This window comes from Cheilinus undulatus, linkage group 14 (genome assembly GCF_018320785.1).
Source record: "Cheilinus undulatus linkage group 14, ASM1832078v1, whole genome shotgun sequence".
Taxonomy (NCBI): Eukaryota; Metazoa; Chordata; class Actinopteri; order Labriformes; family Labridae; genus Cheilinus; species Cheilinus undulatus.
This window is the reverse complement of record NC_054878.1, coordinates 28,620,237-28,641,669: the sequence shown is the minus strand read 5'-3', so window position 1 is coordinate 28,641,669 and position 21,433 is coordinate 28,620,237. Positions and strand designations below refer to the sequence as shown.

The 21,433-nt window shown below is 38.9% G+C and overlaps 2 protein-coding genes across 3 annotated transcripts; both read right to left on the bottom strand.

Annotated features, from left to right (window-relative positions):
• Positions 1 to 375: 375 nt before the first annotated feature.
• LOC121521554 (hydroperoxide isomerase ALOXE3-like) lies at positions 376 to 10,387 on the bottom strand. The gene is made up of 16 exons (XM_041805635.1): positions 10,296 to 10,387; positions 9,744 to 9,820; positions 9,036 to 9,198; positions 5,279 to 5,483; positions 5,065 to 5,146; positions 4,857 to 4,979; positions 3,405 to 3,508; positions 2,567 to 2,739; positions 2,251 to 2,394; positions 1,920 to 2,123; positions 1,736 to 1,822; positions 1,476 to 1,642; positions 1,266 to 1,387; positions 1,067 to 1,167; positions 811 to 981; positions 376 to 728 (listed from the first exon to the last, which is right to left on the bottom strand). Exons 2-16 carry the CDS (start codon positions 9,794 to 9,796, stop codon positions 549 to 551), a joined length of 2,079 nt encoding a protein of 692 aa, XP_041661569.1. The 5' UTR covers positions 9,797 to 9,820; positions 10,296 to 10,387; the 3' UTR covers positions 376 to 548.
• Positions 10,388 to 12,201: 1,814 nt separating this feature from the next.
• Positions 12,202 to 20,452, bottom strand: LOC121521857 (F-box only protein 30-like). 2 transcript variants are annotated; one of them, XM_041806033.1, is made up of 4 exons: positions 20,302 to 20,452; positions 18,917 to 19,008; positions 15,706 to 17,770; positions 12,202 to 12,966 (listed from the first exon to the last, which is right to left on the bottom strand). In XM_041806033.1, exons 3-4 carry the CDS (start codon positions 17,731 to 17,733, stop codon positions 12,772 to 12,774), a joined length of 2,223 nt encoding a protein of 740 aa, XP_041661967.1. In that variant the 5' UTR covers positions 17,734 to 17,770; positions 18,917 to 19,008; positions 20,302 to 20,452; the 3' UTR covers positions 12,202 to 12,771. The 2 variants fall into 2 exon arrangements, with proteins under 2 accessions (XP_041661967.1, XP_041661968.1); XM_041806034.1 differs by having other exon boundaries at positions 20,386 to 20,443.
• Positions 20,453 to 21,433: the final 981 nt, after the last annotated feature.

Genomic DNA, 21,433 nt, shown 5'->3' with positions numbered 1-21,433 from the left:
TTTCTTCAACAGAGGCTTTCTCATTGACACTCTCCTATAAAGCTTTGACTGATGAAGAACCTGGGCAACAGTTGTTGTATGCAAAAATATTAACACAGATTTCTAACTCATGCTGCCTTGATATGAGCACAAAAACATCACTGAATCAAAGGAAACATAAGCTATAAATGCTGGTTTTAATTGCAAATAAGGAGCATTAGAAGAACATTAGTTTAAAAACAAAGATTGATATGAAAAAAGCACATTTATTCAGCATTTCTGCTGTAAATAAGGAAAAACACATTTTTATCAAGGCCTTTGCTTAGAAGCATGACATACAAAACTAGTTTCAGCACATACACAGAAAAAATGGACTTCTTTCTTTTTGATAAACAAGGACCAGAGGTATCAGAAAAGATGCTGCCCAGTATTTATCATAACCAAACTTGTCTTCTTGCACTACCGTGCTACGTCTCGCTTTCAGTCTAAAACACTTTACCTGTTGTACATAGAGATTTCCTAGTAAAACACCTCCCCTGATGCAACAGGTGATGAACGTTACATTGGCACTAAATAGCAATACTGTTCTCTATCTGTTTAGGGTTCAGATATGTGTACGGTATTTCAAGCTTTGAGTTTCTTTCTGTTATCTCCTCACTCATGTAGGACAGCTCTGCCTGAAATTCTTTAATCATCCGCTTAACCACAGGCTCATCAAATCGTTCTTCAGGGTACGTTCCCAAAGGAACCTGCCAAAATACCAAAAACAGAAATTACTGCATGAGCAATAACAAATTAATTAAATATAAGAACAGATCACACCAGTCTTACCTCATCTGTATATTTTTCTGACAGCAGCCACAGTATTGCAGCAAAGGTGGCTGTCTCTCCAACATCTGGGAGGGTCTCCAGAATGGTCTGCATGCTTGACTGCCCCTTAGTGGTCGGAGGAGGTTTGTGCAGCAAGAGTGAGCCATTGGGCATCCAGGAGTTGTAGTCATACTAAATGATGGATATGGATTTCAATGACTCACTTTTGCTGCTTATTTACATCTTAATGTATGGTACTGGATTATTATTTCCTCACCTGCCCATTATTGACTGCAGCATGTTGAGCTGTTGCTGTGAAGATCACCATGGTGATGAACCTGATCACCTCTTCAACAGTATTAAAGCATGATGGAAACCCTGCCAGACACATAAACATTATCAGTTGATTGTTGATATCCATCACTTTGAATGCCTGCATGCATGTGAGCCAGTATTTCTTCACAGCAGTTAAATACCTGAGGCTCTGTTTCCTAAGACACCATGTGTGAATATCTCACTGATCCAGTCCTGCAGCTCCGAGTCCTTCTTGACCTCGCTGTCTGAGGGGTAATAGTGCCCCACAACTGCCTGAACAAAGCTGGAAAATAAAGTTATAGAAAGGTGAGAATAATTTTAAAAAAAAACTCAATGGGAGACAGAAGTTGCTGAATGTGTTTATATGTAACCTGTTGATGATGTTCCACAGCTTCATGCCGTCGTCTCTGTAGTAAAAGTTGGGGATGGACTCCAGGCCTCGTGCGGCGATGTTTTCTGGCAGACAGAGGGAACTGTAGGTCAGCTCAGACAGAGCCTTCCTCATGAGCCCTACCAGCCCGTTGTATCCAGGTGAACTCTAGAAAACAAAAAGATTAGCACATTTAAAAGTGCAAAAATACTACATTTATAGAAGCAAGAGGCTAAAATAATGCGTTTTGAGGAACCATACAATACTTAAGGCCCCGTTACGTCCAAAGAGAGATGTTCGAGCTCCAGTGTTTATGTGGAGAGTGTACCGGAAGTGTGGAAACAGCAGCTGTACAGATAAAGGGGATACAGAAGCCACAAGATGCTAATTTCATCAAACCACAGACTGAATTCCCATGACATCCATGGTTGCCAATTAATTCTACCTTATAGATGGGATGAATGACAGGGAGGCTGCGGAGAGTAGCCACTGTATAGACTTCTGCTAGTAAGTGAGTCTTCATGAGGTGCTGAATCACTTGGTGATCGAGCGCATCTGCATTTCTGATAAACATCTTTGCGAGCAGCCAGTCTGTCTCTGAGTCACTGGGCAGAAAGATGGGGTTCTGATCTGAGGGTTGTTGATGCAGCTGGAATGAGGGAGAAAAATAGCATTTAATCCTGATTCAATAAGTTTGGAATAACTTCTGTGAACATAATGTAATAGGTTTTTGCATTTATTTAATCTTTCAGTGATTTTCTGTGTCAGATAAATACCTGTATTGCAATGGGCATCAGTTTGTTTTCTGGATTCAAATAAAGTAAACAGAGACCTGCAGTCACATGCAGGGGTTCACCATTATGCTCTCTGGTTTGTATTCCCTCCATTATCCTCTGGTCATACAGGAATATTTTGCCTTTCTGCAAAGACCAGAAAAGCAAAAATACTGTAGTCAAAATCTGTTTAAGAGTTAAAGAGGAGAAGTGGAGTTCTAACTTAGATAAATGTATTCAGGGTTCTAGATAAAATCTAAAATAAGGAACTCCTAAAAGTAAAGATCATCACTGAAACAGAGGCACTTATTCTGCATACCTCAATTTCTGTCTGCAGAGAGCTTCCCTGCTCCAGGAATGGCTTCACCATCTCATCTGTAACAGGAAAGTTTCGGGGAAGCTCTGAGCAGCTTTTAATCACATTGGGGTTGACGGCATTCAAGAACTGGAAGCCAAAGAAGTCGTCTTCCTTCCAGTGTTCTGCAACATACTCTGGAGGAACAACAACCAACAAATGCTGTGTATTGAATGTTTTTGTTTAATCATAAAATGATCAGCTGGGTGGTCTTCCATGAACAACTACATTAATGATTTGGTTTATTTTAGATGAACATTAAATGCCATATTTTGTGAATTGCAGTCAGATTATCACAGTACCTACACAAAGAGACCAATAACTGACACACATATATATATATATATATATATATATATATATATATATATATATATATATATATATATATATATATGCATTCTGTCGTATTAAAAGTTGCTGGAGTGCTACATGTCCCAATCTTGCTTGTATATCTGCCTCTTCCTAAAAAAATGTTTGAAGTCCATTTGAAATAATGATGCAAAATCCAAGTGAAAGCTGGATGAATGCTGCATTTTCTTTAGTTGTTTAAAAAAAGACATGAGCATTAATGTCTGTCTGTTTCATCACCAGCCATAGACTCCTTTAAATTATTCAGAGAATGTAGTGAAACAGTTTCTGCATATGAGCCGACTTATCAGAGAAGTAGAAAAACCTGTGTTCCTCCTTTGTTTACATCCCAGGAGGTCATGGTATGTTGACATTGATCGCTAGGACAATTGGCACAGACTGGGACTTTTTTGTGTCAGGAAATGCTGCCGAACTGGAAAAAAAAAGGTACCTGACATTGTTGTCTTTTTGAACCAGAAGATATGCTTCATGTCGTCAATGCTTTCCCATTTTTCATTTGATCCAAGCAGCCCCTTGATTTTTAGTTCAAGGCCCCTGAGGAAGACAAGATAAACAGAAGGAATAAAACAACACAAGTTTCAATGACATGCTGATCATAATGCTTCAAACTCACTGATTACCTTCAATTTACAGATCCTGTGTTGAGTTTTAGCTGGTTATGAAACAAGTGTGATGTCTCTTTATGACTTAGAAAGCAAACAACAATCAATACAAAAATGAATTTCTATGTAGTTATTTTCAATGCCTGCAGCTGTTGTTGGGGGGGTGGGGTTGTCAGGCACTGTTGAAACAGATTTAAGACGTTTTTAGGCCTCATTGCAGGCATAGCTAAGGCATTAGGATTTACAATCCATTCTTGTGAATGTGATATCCTAAGAACACTAAGGGATTTTCTTAAAACCCTTCAGAAATGTCCACTTTCACTTATGGATGAACTGATTAGAATTTAGGGTCATAGTTCAAAGGTCAGGATCGCTGGGCCTTGTGTTCATCCCTTGTGGGTACGTCATTTTAGAAATGGAAAGTGTCAAGCTATTAATGGGTTCAGATCTTGAAATGATTTATGCATGCCACTTTTAAACTCTCTTTAACCACCTTTTCCACCCATTTTTGCCACTTTTCATCAGTTTTGCACAGTTCTATCTCATTTTCTGCCATTTTACCTCCTTTGCACCTTTTTTCTGCCTTTTTTTGCCACTTCTGACCTATTTTTGCTTCTTTCTACCTATTCAGTACTTCTGTTAACCAATTTATGCCACTTTAAATACATTTTGGTACTTTTCAATCCTATTTCCCCACCTCTTCTGCCAGTTTCTGTCACTTTAACTCATTTTTGCCATTCGAGTCACATTTTTGTCATGTTTAACCAATTTTTCAAACCACTTTTTGCTTATGTTTTGCCTCTGTTAACCAGTTTATGCCACTTTTAATGCCTTTCTGGCCTATGAAAAGGGGTTTACATTTTGAAGAAGGCTATAGTTAAACTACAACCTAAATACATTTTTAATAAATTGTTGCTCTGATAAGAGTGGTTATCCTTCAGGCTGGAAATAAATATGGTTATAACAACTTAACTTAACAATGGGCCATAATTTTGCTGACCTTCATGAGCCCCCAGTTTGGCGAGGCACCAGAAGACTCTCCCTTTAATGCCCCCTTACGGGCGACCTTGCTCTGGCTGAAGGATGAACTGAGTAGAGCTGTAATCCAAAGTTTATTACAAAAAAATGTTCTACACCATTAAAGAAATAACATTTCACTGCCACAAAATCACCAGCGCCAGGCAATTGTTTTCATTTTTTATCTACTCATGTACAGGAAAAAATAAGATTCACCATTTGCAACCCTATGTCTTCCATGGTAAACATCTTTAAAGACTTACGTGACATTTCTTGTGTTGGCTAATTCAGCTGATTTGGATGCAGAGAAATGGACCTCAGATGGGAGCTCAGACAGACTCCTGAAGTGGCTGATGTTGGACAGCTCTTCAGCCAAAATGGTCCATCTTAAAAACACCCAGAAAAAAGGTTAAAAAGGCATTAAGATAAGCTTTGCTACATACAGTATTCTACGTCACTGAAAAAACTTACTGGTAGAAGCTCTTTTTTGATGCAAGTTCCTTTTTTCGGTGCTCAGTCAACAGAGGGTGGTCATCCTCACAAACCTTCATGGCTAAGGTACAAAAACAACAGAATTGCTCTTACATTTTTTGTAACAGAAATAATCAAAATATGTGTTAATACGTATCACCCCTTTAAAGAAAATCAAATGTGTATCAGTTGTTTTGGACTTTGAAGTATAGACCTTTCCCTCCTCTCAGCTCCACCAGCTCCCCTCTGGAGATCCATCTGTAACAGGGGAAAAGAAGAGTGTCCCCCTCTGGGGTCGTCGCCTCTATTTTGGAGCAGAACCACTCGTCTTCTGAGAAAATTAAAAAAGGGTCTTTCTCCACCTTGACCAGAAGGAGTTTCCCAAGAGATGAAGTAGTTTTCACAGTGTAGGTCCCAGCCTTTGGAAGAAAATATATCATTATAATGCAGGTCTGGTGACTTGAACTTTTTGGCATGTTAAAAGATTACAGGACTCTCCGACAATGTTTTTATGGCTTTTTATGTTAAACTCGAACAGGAGATTGATCAAGCCCATATGTTACATCACATTACACTGCTACAATCAATCATTGGACTTGAGTATTGTCTGTTCCCACTGCCACTCCAGTGGTTATCATAGTTGCCACACTGAATTTATTCAGAAAGCTTGCCCAAACCTACATTTTCTTTCATCTTGACATTTTGATTGAACACATTAGATACCTTCATGTAATTTTACTGAGCTGACCTTGTAATGACCTTATAATGTAACTGTATGCAACCTTGCACAGTTAGCTACATGAAGCTCAGTGGAACTTTAAATCTGTCGTCCTCTCTTTCACAGTTACTCTGTCGTTTCAGTGTTTTCGTTGCAACCCTCCTCCACCCCAGCCACCTCCATTTAGTTCATCAACATCTAGTCCAGATCCTCACAGGTCTTCTGCCCATGTCATTCTGCTTACCTCAGTCTCCCCTTCCAAGCCACATCATTGGTGTCTCAGCCCAGCTTCTCAAAAGTCAATTCATCTTATCCAACCTTCATGCCGTTGGCATCACCACCCCTAAACTACATAAAGTCGTCATGATGGAGTTAATCGCCAAAGATATTGCACATTTCTCTTTCATCAAAATTTGTAAGATAAATAGTTGTTAAACATGTATTAAGTCTCTACTGATTTATCCTGCTGATTTCAAAACTTGAGTACTATGTTTACTAACCAGACAAAGTGAGTGCTCTTACCATGACTGCTTTGAGTGGATGAGGAGGATAACTGTCCAGCAGCAGGTGCAGCCAGTATTATGTGTTCAAAATGCAACTCACAACAGCAGCTTGAGTTGATCATTTTTTGTGTATATATAATATATATATATATGTTTATTTTTGTTTTTTTTTTACTTGAAGACAGTCAAAGATGCAGGACTTTTTTGCTGAATTTGATTCACAATGCTTGTGTGTTTGGAGGCTGTTGTCCCACTTGCAAGAAATGATCTGTTTGCACACTAATCTGTCTTCCTGGTCCTTGTGTGTTAATAGCCATGACTTCTGATGTGAAGTCATTCAGTGTGTCCTAAATCGCATACTTCTGTACTAAATACTAAACATTTTGAGTGCAAATATACTCAAATGCAGTGCACTACTCGCTTACACAAAACCGTCCAAGAATGGAGTGTAGAATGACAGACACTTTGCACTACAGCGGCCATATGACCGGCTTTAGGCCTAATAGTTGGGAATTAAAATGCCTTATCCGGCTTTAGGCGCAGCCTCAACCTGGACACTTATTAGTCCTCCTTTTTGGAGTTGCACTTGAATATAACGCAGCATATTATCCAATGCTGTAACACTTTCCGTCCAAGATTGGCCAAAAAATAGGATTGGCTGAAAGCTGTAAGACAGACCACATTCCATCCGAAATGGTCAAAAGAAAACGCATTTATTGCTAAAAGCAGCAAATATGACTTGCATGAGTGTTGTACTCTTTGTCAATGTGATGTGGACGTCAGTGCCTAAAGAAAGGGGGCCAGTGATAGGCATGCTAGCACAAACATCAGAGCAACAAATGAGCCGCGGGTACCTCTTCCCTGAAGCCTTTTTCAAGATGCAACATCACCTCAAGATGACAAGATATCCGCCACAGAGTTTAGTTTAGTCTATCATGCAATCAAGCATCACCAGCCATACAGGAGTGTAGACTGTGGAATAAAAGCTGACCCAGAGATCTTCAGTGACTCATACTTCATCATCATAAAGCCTATCATACATCAAATTGCCCTTCAATGAATAGAGTATCTCAGAATAACTGATCATAATATCTTTGTTATCATGGACAAAATTGTGTTGTAGTGGAGAATTCACTAGGGTCCTAGTATTCTTGCTTCACTAAGTGCTGTAAAGTGTTCTCCTTTTAGGTGCTGTGGAGATGGCCACTCTACTTTGCACCTACATGAATGCCATAATGGTGACATTGTAGATATTTTACTGTTAGCAAGCTAGCTAGCGCTAGCATTCGCTAGCTAGCTACCGTGTTATTAGTAATGGCAGATTTCAATCAAGATGACGGCATTTGAGGCAAAAGAAGTTAGTTTTCAGTTAGCAAGTAATGTCAACATGTAATACACGTTACATGAATCTAATAGTGAGTGAAAATAGCTGTCAAATTTCAACTATAATCACCTATTTAAGACTTGTTAAAAAGAAGTAGAAGAAGAAGTTAAACCATCTTAACTTCTGTTACTGCAATGGCAGTTCGCTATACTGCATTTCAGTCCTAAATTTACTTTGAAGTACAAAATTTTGCTGTTTTTTGCTAGCTATGCAAACATTTTTGGTATTGCCATTTGCTTTTATATTCTTTTTTTTCTGCACAAAACACTAAGACGTTTCTGTTTGAGAAAAAGCACATCAAGTATGGTTATTTGATTATAACCTTGATTTTGATTCTTGTTTTGATTCAATGAAGAACTGCTGTTACAATTGAAAATAATACAATGAAATACAACTCTAGATTTTTCAGTAGAGTCAGTTTACAAATAGAACATTTTTTTGTTGTTGGAAGGTACAGCTATTGATTTTTTTTTCCTGAATATGTCAACTCTTGGGTAAAGGACTTAAAAAATATTTATAAATCCTCACTTGTCAGTATATTGAAAGATTGAAAACACTGAAATTTTAAATGCAAAAAAAAAAAAAAAAAAAAAAAAAAATGTAGACATGCAGACAAAAAAGTAATCTTGGCTTCTCTCATAATAAAAATTCAAATGTTTTGAAATAACTCAGAAAATTTGCTCCTGTACTTTGCAGCCCTTGAATAGAAAGGCTCAGTACGTACTAGATTATCGTTTTTATGTCAGTAGTTACACTGTGAGAGCTTCTGACAGCCTAAAACTAATACTGATCCCTATTTGTCTCCAAGAAAAGCAAAAAAAAAAAAAAAAAAAAAAAACCCATATGCATAAAGACTGATCATTTCTTTGTAGTTGTTTCTCATGTCCTCTGTTGGTGGGTAGGTGTCAGATGAAGTTAAAATGTTGCTTTTGTTTCCATTTTCACTACTCTCACTCATAGTGAGTGATACGATTTAGTGTATGCACAAAGTCAAATGTATTTCTTATTTTCATCTTATTTCATTTAACCAGGAAAACCTCATTGAGTTCAGTAATCTCATTTACAAGTGTCCTGGCCAAGATAGGCAGCAGCACAGTTACAGACATTAAATATACCAATTATAAACACAGATCAACAAATCCTGAATCACAGAGCACAAAGTCTTTGGTCAAAGCATCTACAACTTGAAGCATCATCCTCCAATGCCTTCAATCTACTTTCAAAAAGATTTAAAGAGACCCGCTCCTCAAGACATAGAATCTCCTGTAGCATATTCCTGCAAGAGCAGCGTACCTGAAACTTCTTTACCCATTTCAAGACTTGGGTGAAATTTATTTGACTGAACTATGAGTTCAGTTGAACTTACTTTCCCGGTCCTGAAGTCGATACCAAAGTTGTCCAGCTTGGTTCTCTCACTCTGCCCTTCAGTTCCAAATAAAGTGACATAAATGTTATCCAATGTTCCTGCATGTTTCATGTCACCTGTTGTCACCTCCAGCTTGTACTCAGACATGACTCCTGTGTGGAAACTGGCAAGAGAAAGAGAAACAAAATCTTTATAATGAGAAGTGAATTCTTCAATCAGCTGCAGGGAAAGGTTTGTGCCTCTCTCTTTTGTGTCCTCACCTTACGACTGCTTCAGATTTTTCTGATCTGTTATCTGGATTCTTGCTCACCGCCTTTCCCTCTAAGAGTCCCTCCCCTGTATTTGTAACTCAGAGCAATGCTTACTTTCTGGTTTTTGAGTACATAGTTGTAGAGGGTAAAAGTTGTAGGAGCCTTGGCTGTATGAAAACCACTCATTTTAATACCAAAATAAAAACTATTTCTGATCTCTGACTTCAGGGTGTTTTTTGCATTGAATAACCTGGACATCTCTACATATCTTAAGAAATTTGCACCTACAAGCATATCAACTGTAGAAAATTCTTAAGTCTGTAAAGAACTTTGAATTAGGCATGTATGAACGGTGTTCTATAAATAACCATGCTTCCTCTGTACCTTCCCTAAAACCCCAAACTTGTAACATTGGAAGAATTTCCACGATCACTTGCTTCAACTTGCTTTTCCTAACCTTGCAAAGCAGATGGAGCCACCCATTTCCATGTTCCTCACTGGTGAATCCATCTAGCATGTCAGGTTATGCTTTTCCTGCATGGCAATACAAAATAATAAGAGATAAAAGGTAACACAGACAAATGCCTCTTGATCTGCAAAGGAATAAACATTGTTCAATGCAGTTTGACTCTTTTCATCACCTTTATGCTGTATTTGCAAATACTTTCTAAGTTATTTTGACATTTTTTTGCAGTTTATCATTTTAATTTTTTCCCATATGGTTTTTCAATCAAACTCATTAATATTTCTGATCCTGTTAATCCAAATTATCTCCAGCTTACTAAGATAAAACTGTTTTTGATTAGTTATAGGCTCTAAATTATGGATTTATGATTTTATGATGTCATATTTTATAATAATAAGGGGGAAAGTGAAATGGCAGAGAAGCTGGAGTCATCAATCATTTATGCATTTGGTACTAGTTTAAAGCAGGATGACATTTGCTGTTAGACTTAAATTATGACTTTTGGATGGACTGCTGACACATCTGCTGCAAATCTTTTCTTACCTCATCTTGGGCCGTGCTCCCGATTAGCCAGTTCCAAAATCATCAGCTTTTATGAGCGTTACTTTTGTGGGCTGATCTCAGTGTGTATTCACGCCCCTGGTTTTTCAAGTCTGGGCCCCTTCACATGATTTGTTAGAACTTTCTGAAGCCTTACCTGAGCATCTGGTATCATTTGAACAAAATCTGTCCAGTTCAGAGTTTCTTGTGACTAAGGCAGCTCTTCAGGAAGGCTACAATTTAAAATCCCTAAAGGATAAATATTTGATTGGTGGCGTCATGAACAAAACTTTTAAATATTGGCTTGTAAGTTTGGTGGTTTTTAAAAAGCATTTTCTTTAATATATGTTCTTCTATGTATGTTGTGAAGAGCAGGCCTGGTGGAGGAGCTTCCTGTGAAGATGAAGGGAGTAGGAAGATCCAGAGCTTTTGTAGGACAATTGAAATCAGGTGTTTCCTTTTAACTCTACCTGATGAAGACTGGGGTTGAGCTACTGGGGACACTTTCAGGGGCCAAGCCAAATGGGGGAAATCTTGGTCCAATTGAAAGTAAAGCATAACCATATTTTATTTTTAATCTGAATTATCATCACTCCTATCAAAGCAATACAAAATGAGTTTTATTTATGTTGTTGTACAAAAGAGCCTATTTAAAAATCTAAACTTATTTCCTTAAAACTGAATTTTTTTTTGTTGTAAACAATGTTGATGGGCACATTGAACTTACTAAAGAAAGTAATATCAGACTTCATAGCTAAGCCATGATGTGCTAAAATGTCAGGGTGCCAGAAAAAGAAGAAAGAGACAACTTTGACAAAAAACAACTACATAATTGTAAAAAGAGGGCAGAAAATTGGCAAAAAAAAGAAGCAAAAACTGGTTAAAAGTGGTGACGAAATGGATAAAAAATGGTTTATAAAAAAGTATCAACAAATTGTGAACAGCAGCAAAAATTGGTTAATAGTTTTAAAAATGGGCAAATAGTATCAAAAGTAGGTAAAAAGCAGCAAAAGAGTGAAAAAATGGATGAAAATGGAAAACTTACATTAAAAGCGGCAGCAACAAAAGCAATAAGGGGCAAAATGCAGCAAAAATTGGCGAGAAGTGTCAAAACAGTGTCATTAATGAGCATAAACTGGAATATTGGGTTGAAAATGGCAAAAAAAAAAAGTTTAAAGAAAAAGGTGATGACAAAAATTTGGTCAAAAGTGGTACAACACAGGTAAACATGAACATAAAATAGCAAGAATAGGTTTAAAGTTTAAAGGTAATAGCACCTTTTGCATTTAAAATGGTTTTGTCTCATTAGATTTTTTTGTACTGTCTATAACTAATGGCCACTTACTTTCTCTTTGAACAGACCTGCTTTTATTTGGAAAGAAAATGTGGAACTTTGGGTAGATCAAAGATCAGAGAGAAAGCGCAAAAGGGAGCACCCTCCAAACAATAAACTCCCCAAGGTGCATGACAAAGAGACTTACTAGAAAAGGAGGCATCAGCAATCAAAAATGTCCTTTAGGCCTTTCGACTCGTCGTCTTCTTCAGCATTGTGAAGCAACGCTGAAGAAGACCACAAATCAAAACACGTCTGTTGTGCCTTGCCTAAATAAAACTACCTAAAAGGACATTTTTGGGTGCTGACGCCTCCTTTTCTAGTAGACCAAAGATCATGACATGAATTTAACCATGGAACTTGCTATGGATAACATGGATGACTTTATCAGGCAGTTTTTAATCAATCTAAAATTGGCAGATAGAAAAAAAGGCGTCTGTTTGCGAGTATTGTCTCCTCAATAAGAGATGATGACCTTTACAAATGAAGACAAGAAATTTGTTTTATCCAGGCACCCTTGGACAATATTTTTCCCACATAAAGCTTAAAAAGACAAACAAATATGTAAAAGGCTGTAGAGGCTTTATTAAATTGTAGCAAATCAAGTGCATTATCAGGCTGTCCTTGTATTTATGTCCATCTATCCACACTCTTTAAACACAGACAGCAGACTTGCATAGGAGTGAAACCATACAGAGACTAAATCATTTAGTGCCACGTATACATTAGAGGGATTAGCAAATCTTGTGTAAAGTGCTGGCATCAGTTCTGCGTCACAGAAAAATGCAAAATAACCAACAATCTGCTTTTCCCATGGCTAATAGCGAAGGCAAAATAGTGAAAACATTTTATGTCCACGTTCTCTGAGAACCATACAGAATAATACACATCTGTTGTACATACTTGTCTTCAAAAATATACTTATCTGACTAGAATAAGAGAGCGTTTTCAGCACAAACCCATGCACATCGAAATGCTTGGTTACCTTCCACAAAAGGGAAAACAGACTGTCATCGTGGTAGGTAGATTAGGTGTTATTTTATTAAGGCGTTTTTTTGAAAGTCTATTGCAATACAAGAGGAGTTTTGCAAGACAGAAAAACAGCAACATCCACATAATACCGGAGTGAAACTCAGCTGTGTTTGGTCAGTGGTTAACATGACGCAGGACACGCCGCAGTGAGTGTCCGTCTCGTGCAGTACACATGGCAGGAAGAGGTACGGGCTCTGTCTTGTGCTCCACTATGTTGAAGGGGCACTTTTTAAGGTGGTCTGACATGCTGGGGAGGTCGGTGAAACCCCATGACAACACAGGGCTGAAGGCAGTGGTGAATCTCCACACCTGCAACAGGGAAAAAAGGTGTTAGAACAGAAAAGGCACTGCATGGCATTTATTAGGGCTACTGTTGACTCACTGCATGCAATTTCTTGACAAATCTTATGTATAACTGCACTTTTGACAACACCCAATACATTTTTTTTAAACACAATGATAAGATTTGATTTTATTGTGGACTACAGTTATAGGTAGGTGTTTAGATTTTGGTTGTATTTGGATAAGATCTTTTTATTGGTCTTAAGGCTCAGCTGGTCCAAAAACAGATTTTAAGAAGTATAATTCCTAAAAGTTGGGACGTCATGTATAATGTGAAAGGAAAAATAGAAAACAGAATACAGTAATTTGAAAATCCTTTTCAACCAAAACTCAAATGAGTAAAGCTAAAAGACAAGATGTTCAATATTCAAACATATTCCATTCATACAGTACGTGGCTCCATCTACAAAAGTAGGTCAAGACTCTACCATACAAAGCCAAAGCCATATCAACAACATCCTGAAGCACTGCCGACTTTTCTGGGCCCAAGTTCATCTCAGATAGACCGACCTATAGTGGGAAAGTGTGCTGTGGTCTGAGGAGTCCACATTTCAAACTGTTTATGGAAATAATGACCAGTGCTCCCTGTAGGCTAAGAAGGAAAAAGACCATCTGAGTTGAAAAGTCAACATCTGTCATAGTGTGGGGGGTGTATTAGTGCCCATGGCATGGGTAACGTACATATCTCTGAAGGCACTACTAATGCTGAGATAAAGGTCTAGAAGCAACATCTGCTTTCATCCATTTCAGGAATGTCCCTGTGCATACCAGCAAAACAATGGCATGCCACATTCAGCACGAGTTACAGCAGCATGGCTTTGCAGTGCAACAGTGTCAGTACTAGACTGGCTAGACTGGCCAGACCTGTCACCCATTGAAAACATACGCTGCATCATGAAAAGGCCTGGCCACAGAATCGTCTGGGCCCCTGAAAAACCCATGAATGGACCCTCTCCAGTTAGTGATTTGTTAATTTAATCAATACAGGTGTGCTGGATAGTAGCATTGGTGCAAGCATCCTGGCTACGCAGTTACTTTATTTTGGAGCGTTTAGTCTTGTTATTCATTTTGGTTCTGATGTTGAAATTATTTGTGTGTCACTTTTTAAAACTCTTTACATTTATACCACGTTTTCCACTTTGACTCATTTTGCAAAATGTAATCAATTTTGCATTTTTTAGCCCTTTATTGCCACTTTTCACTACTTTATCTGAGCATTTCTGCCACTTTTAACCAATTTTTGATACTTTTTGCCCATTTTTCCACCCACAATTACACATCCATTTTTGCCACTTTCATCTCATTTGTGCCTCTTTCAGCCCATTTTTCGGCCACTTTTAACCCATGTTTTTGCAATTACTCAGTTATTTATAAAAAAATATGGTTATCACACATTAACTTTACAATTGAACAGGTTTTTGCTGACCTCCTCATGGGTCCCTGAGTTGGCTGGGCCCAAGAAAGCTCTCCCCTTTGTCCCCCCGCCGTATGGACAGCCTTGATCATGAAGTGCAAAATATGACAACAAAAACCCTTCACTGCTGCACAGAGAATTCCACTTTAAATACATTATAAATTTGTGCCTTCAGTCCAGGTGATGCAACACAGTGGGAAGAATACACCTGCTCCAACTTTTCTTGGAAATTTTTGCAGACATCAACACAGAATGTGCATATTTCCAAAAACAATAAAGTTGATCAGTTTGAACATTACACAGCTTTTCTTTGTGCTGTATACAGCTGAATATACGTAGGTTAAAAGGGTTTGCAAATCAATACACTGGTTTTATTCACAACCTTTACACAATGTCCCATCTTTCTTGGAATTTGGAATTGTACATGTATGTCTGTTGTCCATCCCATGGGGTGGATGTCAGAAAAACTTTCTAAAAGTTTTTTTCCACACCAATTATCATTTTTTTAATTAATATTTTTAAATGTTGACACTCCATGCCGGTCAAATTTTATGCTAGGACCTGCAACGCCACTCAATGCCACTTGGTGGAGCTGTAGCTCTAAACTAGCTGCAGCTCCAGCTCTCAGCCAGCAGTCATACTTCTTTATAGTTTTTACAGCACCAGCTACATCATAACGACAGCCATCCAGTTTTGTTGTACTGCACTCTTTCAAGTAACAGTGACAGTGAAGGCCCATCTGTCATTTTTTATATGCCTCCATATTTGCAATAGCCATGGGAAGGACACATTTAGAGTCCTTCAAGTACAGGACAAAAATAAGAAACAAACATCAGTCTTTAGAGTACACACTTTAAAGTTTAAGGATTGAGGATGAAAAAAAAGACTTGAATTGATGTAGGTAGGTTGGCCCTGCCTAAAACTTCATAAACTCATACACACATACAGCTTAGACTTACAGCTTTATATCAGCCATATCAGCAGAAAAGCTCATATCTACTGATACCAATAAATGACCTTTTTAAGCCATAATACCCATAATATCATGCCCCTAATATTTCGCATCCCTAGAAAGGATAAGCTGAAAACATTTTGGAGTTACAAGGTCAAGGTAATAAACCATCCCAGCCCTTCTTCTTGACCCAACACTGCATTTAATTGTCTGGAAATTGTAAACGTCATCAAAGCATATATCTGGCCGGTGGTAGTTCTAGTTTGTATTGTATTGTACTGTTGACTAGTCAATGGTGAATTTGTGACAGAAAGATTTTCAACATGGTTTTTCTACTCACTTTGTTTTTGATGTGCCATGACACCATTCCAGGAGAACCAGGGGTCTGTCTGCGCTCCCATTGCAGTTCCACTATGCCCCTAGTCTGCAGCAGACTGGCACACACTTCCCTCATAGTCCGTGACACCAGTGACAGCTGACACAGGCTGAAACTGTCCAGAAATCCGGTTATGTGCCACAGAATCTCAATGGGAAGACCGCTTAATTGGTCTGACTTGGAGTCACTTGGAAGTTTGGCCCTTGGGCAAGGCTGAACCCCGAAGGACCTGAGGTGCTTGTCATGAATCACTTTGGCTCCCCGAGTGGATGGGTAGAACCTCCGCTGGGAAAATGTGCAACCATAATAAGCCAGGGGGCAGCGGTGCTCCATCCAGCCATTAAGGCCGGCATGAATGTCCCCGTGGACGTTGGTGAAATGGGATGCAAACTGGTCTCGACGGAATGACTGGGCGCAGACAAACGGGAACATGTGCTGGTAGCGAGGGTTAGGAGGGAGGTAACGGTTATGCGGAACCGCTTCCACCTCCAAAGCTTCGAGGACGAGGCCGAGACGGAGGGTGCAGAAAGGGCTGGGGTAGGGGAGCTGTGGAGCAGCGTGGTCACAGGCGGATGCAGAAGCCATGTCCCCCACTCGGGTGTTTGTTACCAAGATGGCTGCAGGGAAAGTGAAAGTCTGTGTGCCAAAGTCGACACGAAAGCTATCAACGTAGACAGTATCAGAGATCCTTCGACACTCTCTTGACTCCTCGAGACAGAAAAGCAGGGCTGCTGTGATCAGATCAATCTCCCCCAGACCCATGGGATCATCCTCCTGCTCCAAATCTGATGTATCTACTGCTTTGTCTTCCATTTTGGGTCGTACTCTATAGAGTAACCTGTTTGGGATGACACCCATCTGTCCATTAAATAAAGAACCATGGCTCTGCCCCCTAAAAATCTGATAGTTGTTGAACTTGCGCTCTGCTCCAGGGTTGTCCAAAAAGACTAACCCCCTTTCTTCCAGGACGACATGACTAGCCCTCTGTGCCACACCCTGGCTGATGTGAACTGGAGCTATCATTGGAGGGGCGACTCCTGCATTCACTTCCTTTTGCCCCTCAGCAAGAGAGACATCTACAGCATCAGACACTGGTCCATTAGTTGTGTTTAAAATCTTACCATCTGGTTCTTTAAAAGCTCTGTTTTCTTTCAAGCAACTGGAGCAAACACTCTGTTCTTCCATCTTTTTTTGATACAGTTCTTCAGCAACTAAAGAGGTTTTTTCCTCCTGTCCATTCTGATGGTTTCCATTTCTACTTTTCTCCACAGTACTGTCTTTTTCTTCACACTCTGAGTTGGCAATATTGACAAAGTCTAAAGCAGCACGTAAGCTCCTCGCAGTCTCAACTGTGGCCTCATAAAGTTTACCAAAGTGCTCCTCATTCAAGCCATTTATTCCACTGGCTATTTTCTCCTTTGCTGAGCCTGCAGGGGGAACTTGAGGTGAGGATAATAACTGTGTAGTTGACTCAATAAAGATGGAGGCCTCAGGAGCAGGTCCAAGCAAAGCCGAGTCTGTCATCCTGTTGTCTTTATTTACAGGAACAAGCAGCTCTCTCTCTGCTGTAGGCGTCATGGCAATCACCTTCAGGGACTCCAGCAACGTACGCTGGTCCTGCAGTGCAAGTGCCATGTCCAGCTGTTCCGCCTCCTCCACCCCTCGGCTCAGACTCTCATAGGACATGTAGTCCAGGCAGCTCACGGGCCACCTGTTCCACTCCATGGTGCAGCAAACAACTCCAGCCGGACACACTTCAAGGTGTGCGAACATCTGATTGCGCAGCAGGGTTGCAGGGCAGCCATAGCCACTGTTTAGGCACGGGACCCTCACCAGCGGGCACAAAAGGTGGTGCTCATCCACTTTACAGGAGTGAAATACTGCCCCACATACTAGAGGACAGGAGATGAGATCACAGCTAACACCAGGCTCAGGTCTGACCGTACACCTCTGGCTAACACACGACACACAGTGGACATGGTCCTCCTCCATCTTTACTCCCCAGGGTGATAGTGAGGATTCAGCTGTCCTGCAAATAAGAGGAAACATCTTTGTCAGTTATTAAACACAAGAATTATATATATGAATTACTAAGAAGCACAAAGTCTTTTTAACCCTGTGTGGTATACTGTTTCAGTACTTTGTGTCTTTCTTGTGTGAAATGGGAAGTACCAATGATGTCTCAACAACTTTTACAATCACTGTTACATCAAGCAGTGTTTCATTCAGTTTGACAGGTTTAGAAGTTCAATAGCCAAACGGTACGCACAACCAAAAAAGAATAACACTATGTCAGAAGAAAGACAAGGGCAATAACAAAAAATGGGAATAAGAAAAATAAAATAAAATATACAACACTATATTATAGAAAATAATAAGATTTACTAACATCAGATTTTTTGAGTAAAAAAAAAAAACTTTACAGATATTAGAGATATTTAGAGCACCCTTCTTAAACCTGTCCCATATTAAAGAATAAAGTATGGAATAAGTGTGACACTGAACTAAAGCTATTGCAATGAAATGTAATGAAAGGGTGCTATTGTTACAACAAGCCAGCAGATGTCACCATGCAACCTCATATCCACAAAAAACAGAACAGCTACAAGAATTCCAAGGCTTTGTGCAAACATAAATAAGAATAGTTTAATAGAAAATTTGATAGTGCAAGGGTGTTAAGGGGGAACTTGTAAATGAAATTATAAATGCCTTGAGGGCTTAAAATAGACACAACTACAAATAAAAAGGTGAAGATTTAATATGAAGAAAATCTTGCACACATGAGGTTTAAGCCTCCCCTCATATTCTGAAGCAAAGCCAAACTGTTGAGTGTTGTTGCTGATAAACCGACACCTTTACAAAAGTAATTTACACTAAAAGAGGCCTTTAGTGTAGGCCTCATTTATGGCTCTGTCCCAAACAGAGGAGCATTTGTTGTCATCTTTAACATCAATTTGTCTGATCAACACTGACATAGCAACCTAACTGAACCGCAATCAGAGTTAATGAAACAGAACTGCCAGACAGACTGCATGACTAAGCACATCTAAATTGTCTGAGGCTGTGCCATGTCCACAGAACGCTTGTCAAATGTGAAACAGTGCCCCCACTCCACCCTGTGTGGAAGTCATCTGTCGTCACGTGATGCATATGAGAGGCTGTCTCAAACCAGTACCTTATTAGGAAGCTTCTCAGCTCTATATCAAGGAGGTCAAAACCTTTCCTTTTCTAAACTTGGGACATTTCAGGAGGGAGTGCTCCACGGACCTAAACAAACAAGATAAAGAAAGTGTTAAAACTTTGGAACAATACTCTGTTTTGGGGGGGATTTCATATATATAATGTCACGTTACCAAGGTACAGTTTGATTGACATCTGAGGTAATAAAAATATTACAGTTTCCTATCAGAAAGTCTTGATCACTTACTGCAAAAAAACAGAAAATATGGAGACTTACATAACACTTACAGAAGACAATACATCTTGTAAAGACTATTATCATGAATACTATTGTTAATATTAGGGTTAAAAAGTTTGTTTAAGCTGTTCTTTTATATATTTCTTGTAAACATCATGGTTATAATTTTCCTTTTACAGTTACATGCAGACACAGTGAAGTGAAAGCTAATTAATCTGCATGTGAGATGTTCATTATGGCGCTAAGGCTGATTCAATCTGTGCTGTGTCATTAACGCAGTGTTAAATAATACGAGACCATTCCTAAAGTTTAATTTGTAAAAGCGAGAAAAGCTTTAACAATAGCGTTTTAAAACCAGATTGAACATCAGGAACCGAACATCGTCCGTGATTATTGATTCATTATTGAGAATGTTATCAAAACTTACTGTTTTCATCAAAGTCGGTATTGTTTACGAATTTAAAGCCAGCAGCTGATCTACCTATTTCACTTGATAGATTATAGCCACAAAGGCTAGAGCTAACGTTTTCATAACTTGACATATACAATAATAAAGCTAATATTTCCTCCTAACTGTTGAAGTTTAAATACAAGAGGCAGCACTACAGCACAATAAACTGATGGTTACAGGGGAAGTTGTTGCTTACCTATTCACCATCTTTGAAAGACATTTCATACACAAGCGAGTTTGTTGTCAAATTTTCTTTCGCCATTAGAACAACTTGTTTTGGTAACAATGACAAATCTACGGTAGGTTAAACTGGCTGCTGGTGTTATGGTAAAAGGAGTGACCGTGTCAACTGGTGTCAGCTGTATGTCGTAATGACTAAGACGTGAAAGAAGACAAAAAGTTATCCTTTGTATCTCCGCAAATGTTTGACGTTTTAATCAGACCAGTCTTGCAGGAAAAAAAATTAAAAGATACATTTGCTATCACAGCAGTTGGCCTTCTTTCAATTTTATCTGCGCTGTAACTACGACAACCACAGAAGCATTCCGCCGAAAGTCACTAGTAAACACGGTCACACACTAAAACACTACACCGGCCGGCTAATGCTTGGTCGCTAGCTAAATAGCTCGGAAGTTCACAACAAGCTAACTTAACAAAGTAATGAAGGGTTATCGTGAAAGCGGCTTCTCACCTTGTGGCAGTGTTGGCAAAAAAACGCGCAGTAAGATAAGTTTCGAAGTTACTGTCAAATACAAAAAGCTGTTGCTGTGGTTACCTCCGTGAAGAAACTGCTAATCCTTGCTAGCTACGATTCTACTCAGCCTCCATTCTTCTTCTTCTTCTTTTTGTTTAATGGCGGGCAGCATCCAACGTTAAAGGTGCTTTGCCGCCACCTACTATTCTGGGGTGTGGGCCATAGTTCCCTACTCCATTAAGGAAAATAAATACATAATAATTACATTGAACTAACTATTCATAAAACCAGGTTCTTTTAGGAACTCAAACACTGTTTCATATTCTCCTTTTCCCAGACTCAATACATTTTTCAGGTTCAACACCTTCATTCCACATTTCTGTAGTTTCGTAAGTAGCATTCATCTTTGAGTATTATACTTTTGACAATGACAGGTGACTGTTTCTTCTTCAACTCCAGATTCACATATCCCAGTTGGATGTTTTCCAATAAAAAATACTTTTTATTTAAAACTGTATGTCCTAGTGCCCCGTTTGTTCTCTGGTAGTTTTTCCTATTATTTCCTTTCTGCTCAATGTTTGCTTTATTTCTTATGGATGTCGTTTCTTCCTTTCATACCAGTGTTTTTACCATTCAGTCATGACTCTGTTCTTTATTAATGCCTTCGCCTCTGATTAACTAAATGTTATTTCCATAATTCTATTAGGTTTCAGTGCTTGTTTTGCAAGAAAATCTGCGAGTTAATTCCCCTCAATACCTATACCTATATGCTTGGATCCACATGAATCTGACCACTGTTTCTAGATGCTGTAGTCTGGATAGTGTTTTGAAGATTTCATAAAGATTTTATAATGAATGAAGAATATCTGGTAACCTTACTTTAGCAGCGTCTCTTAATTTCTTTCTGGTAAGTATCACAGTCTTTGTTTTTTCCACTGAGAGTTTGAAACCCCATAAATATGATCATTTCTCCACCAACTGCTTCTTGAATCCTTCCCTGGATGACATTTAGATTCTCCCCTCTTTTCCAGCGTCAGCTCATAATGATCTTCCTATCTCATAGTTTACATCAGAAAACTTAACTTGAAACACCTATAAAATAAGAAATCTTGATCAAGTTGAAATTTCT

Coding starts and splice junctions, on each gene's coding strand:
- LOC121521554 (XM_041805635.1), bottom strand. CDS start 9,796: ATGGATTCACCAGTGAGGAACATGGAAATGGGTGGCTCCATCTGCTTT. Junction 9,199..9,743: donor GGCTCCATCTGCTTTGCAAG/GTTAGGAAAAGC, acceptor TTCTCTTGCCAG/TTTCCACACAGGAGTCATGT. Junction 1,823..1,919: donor TCATTCATCCCATCTATAAG/GTAGAATTAATT, acceptor TTATCTGTACAG/CTGCTGTTTCCACACTTCCG.
- LOC121521857 (XM_041806033.1), bottom strand. CDS start 17,733: ATGGAGGAGGACCATGTCCACTGTGTGTCGTGTGTTAGCCAGAGGTGT. Junction 12,967..15,705: donor CATGGCACATCAAAAACAAA/GTGAGTAGAAAA, acceptor TCCCTGTTGCAG/GTGTGGAGATTCACCACTGC.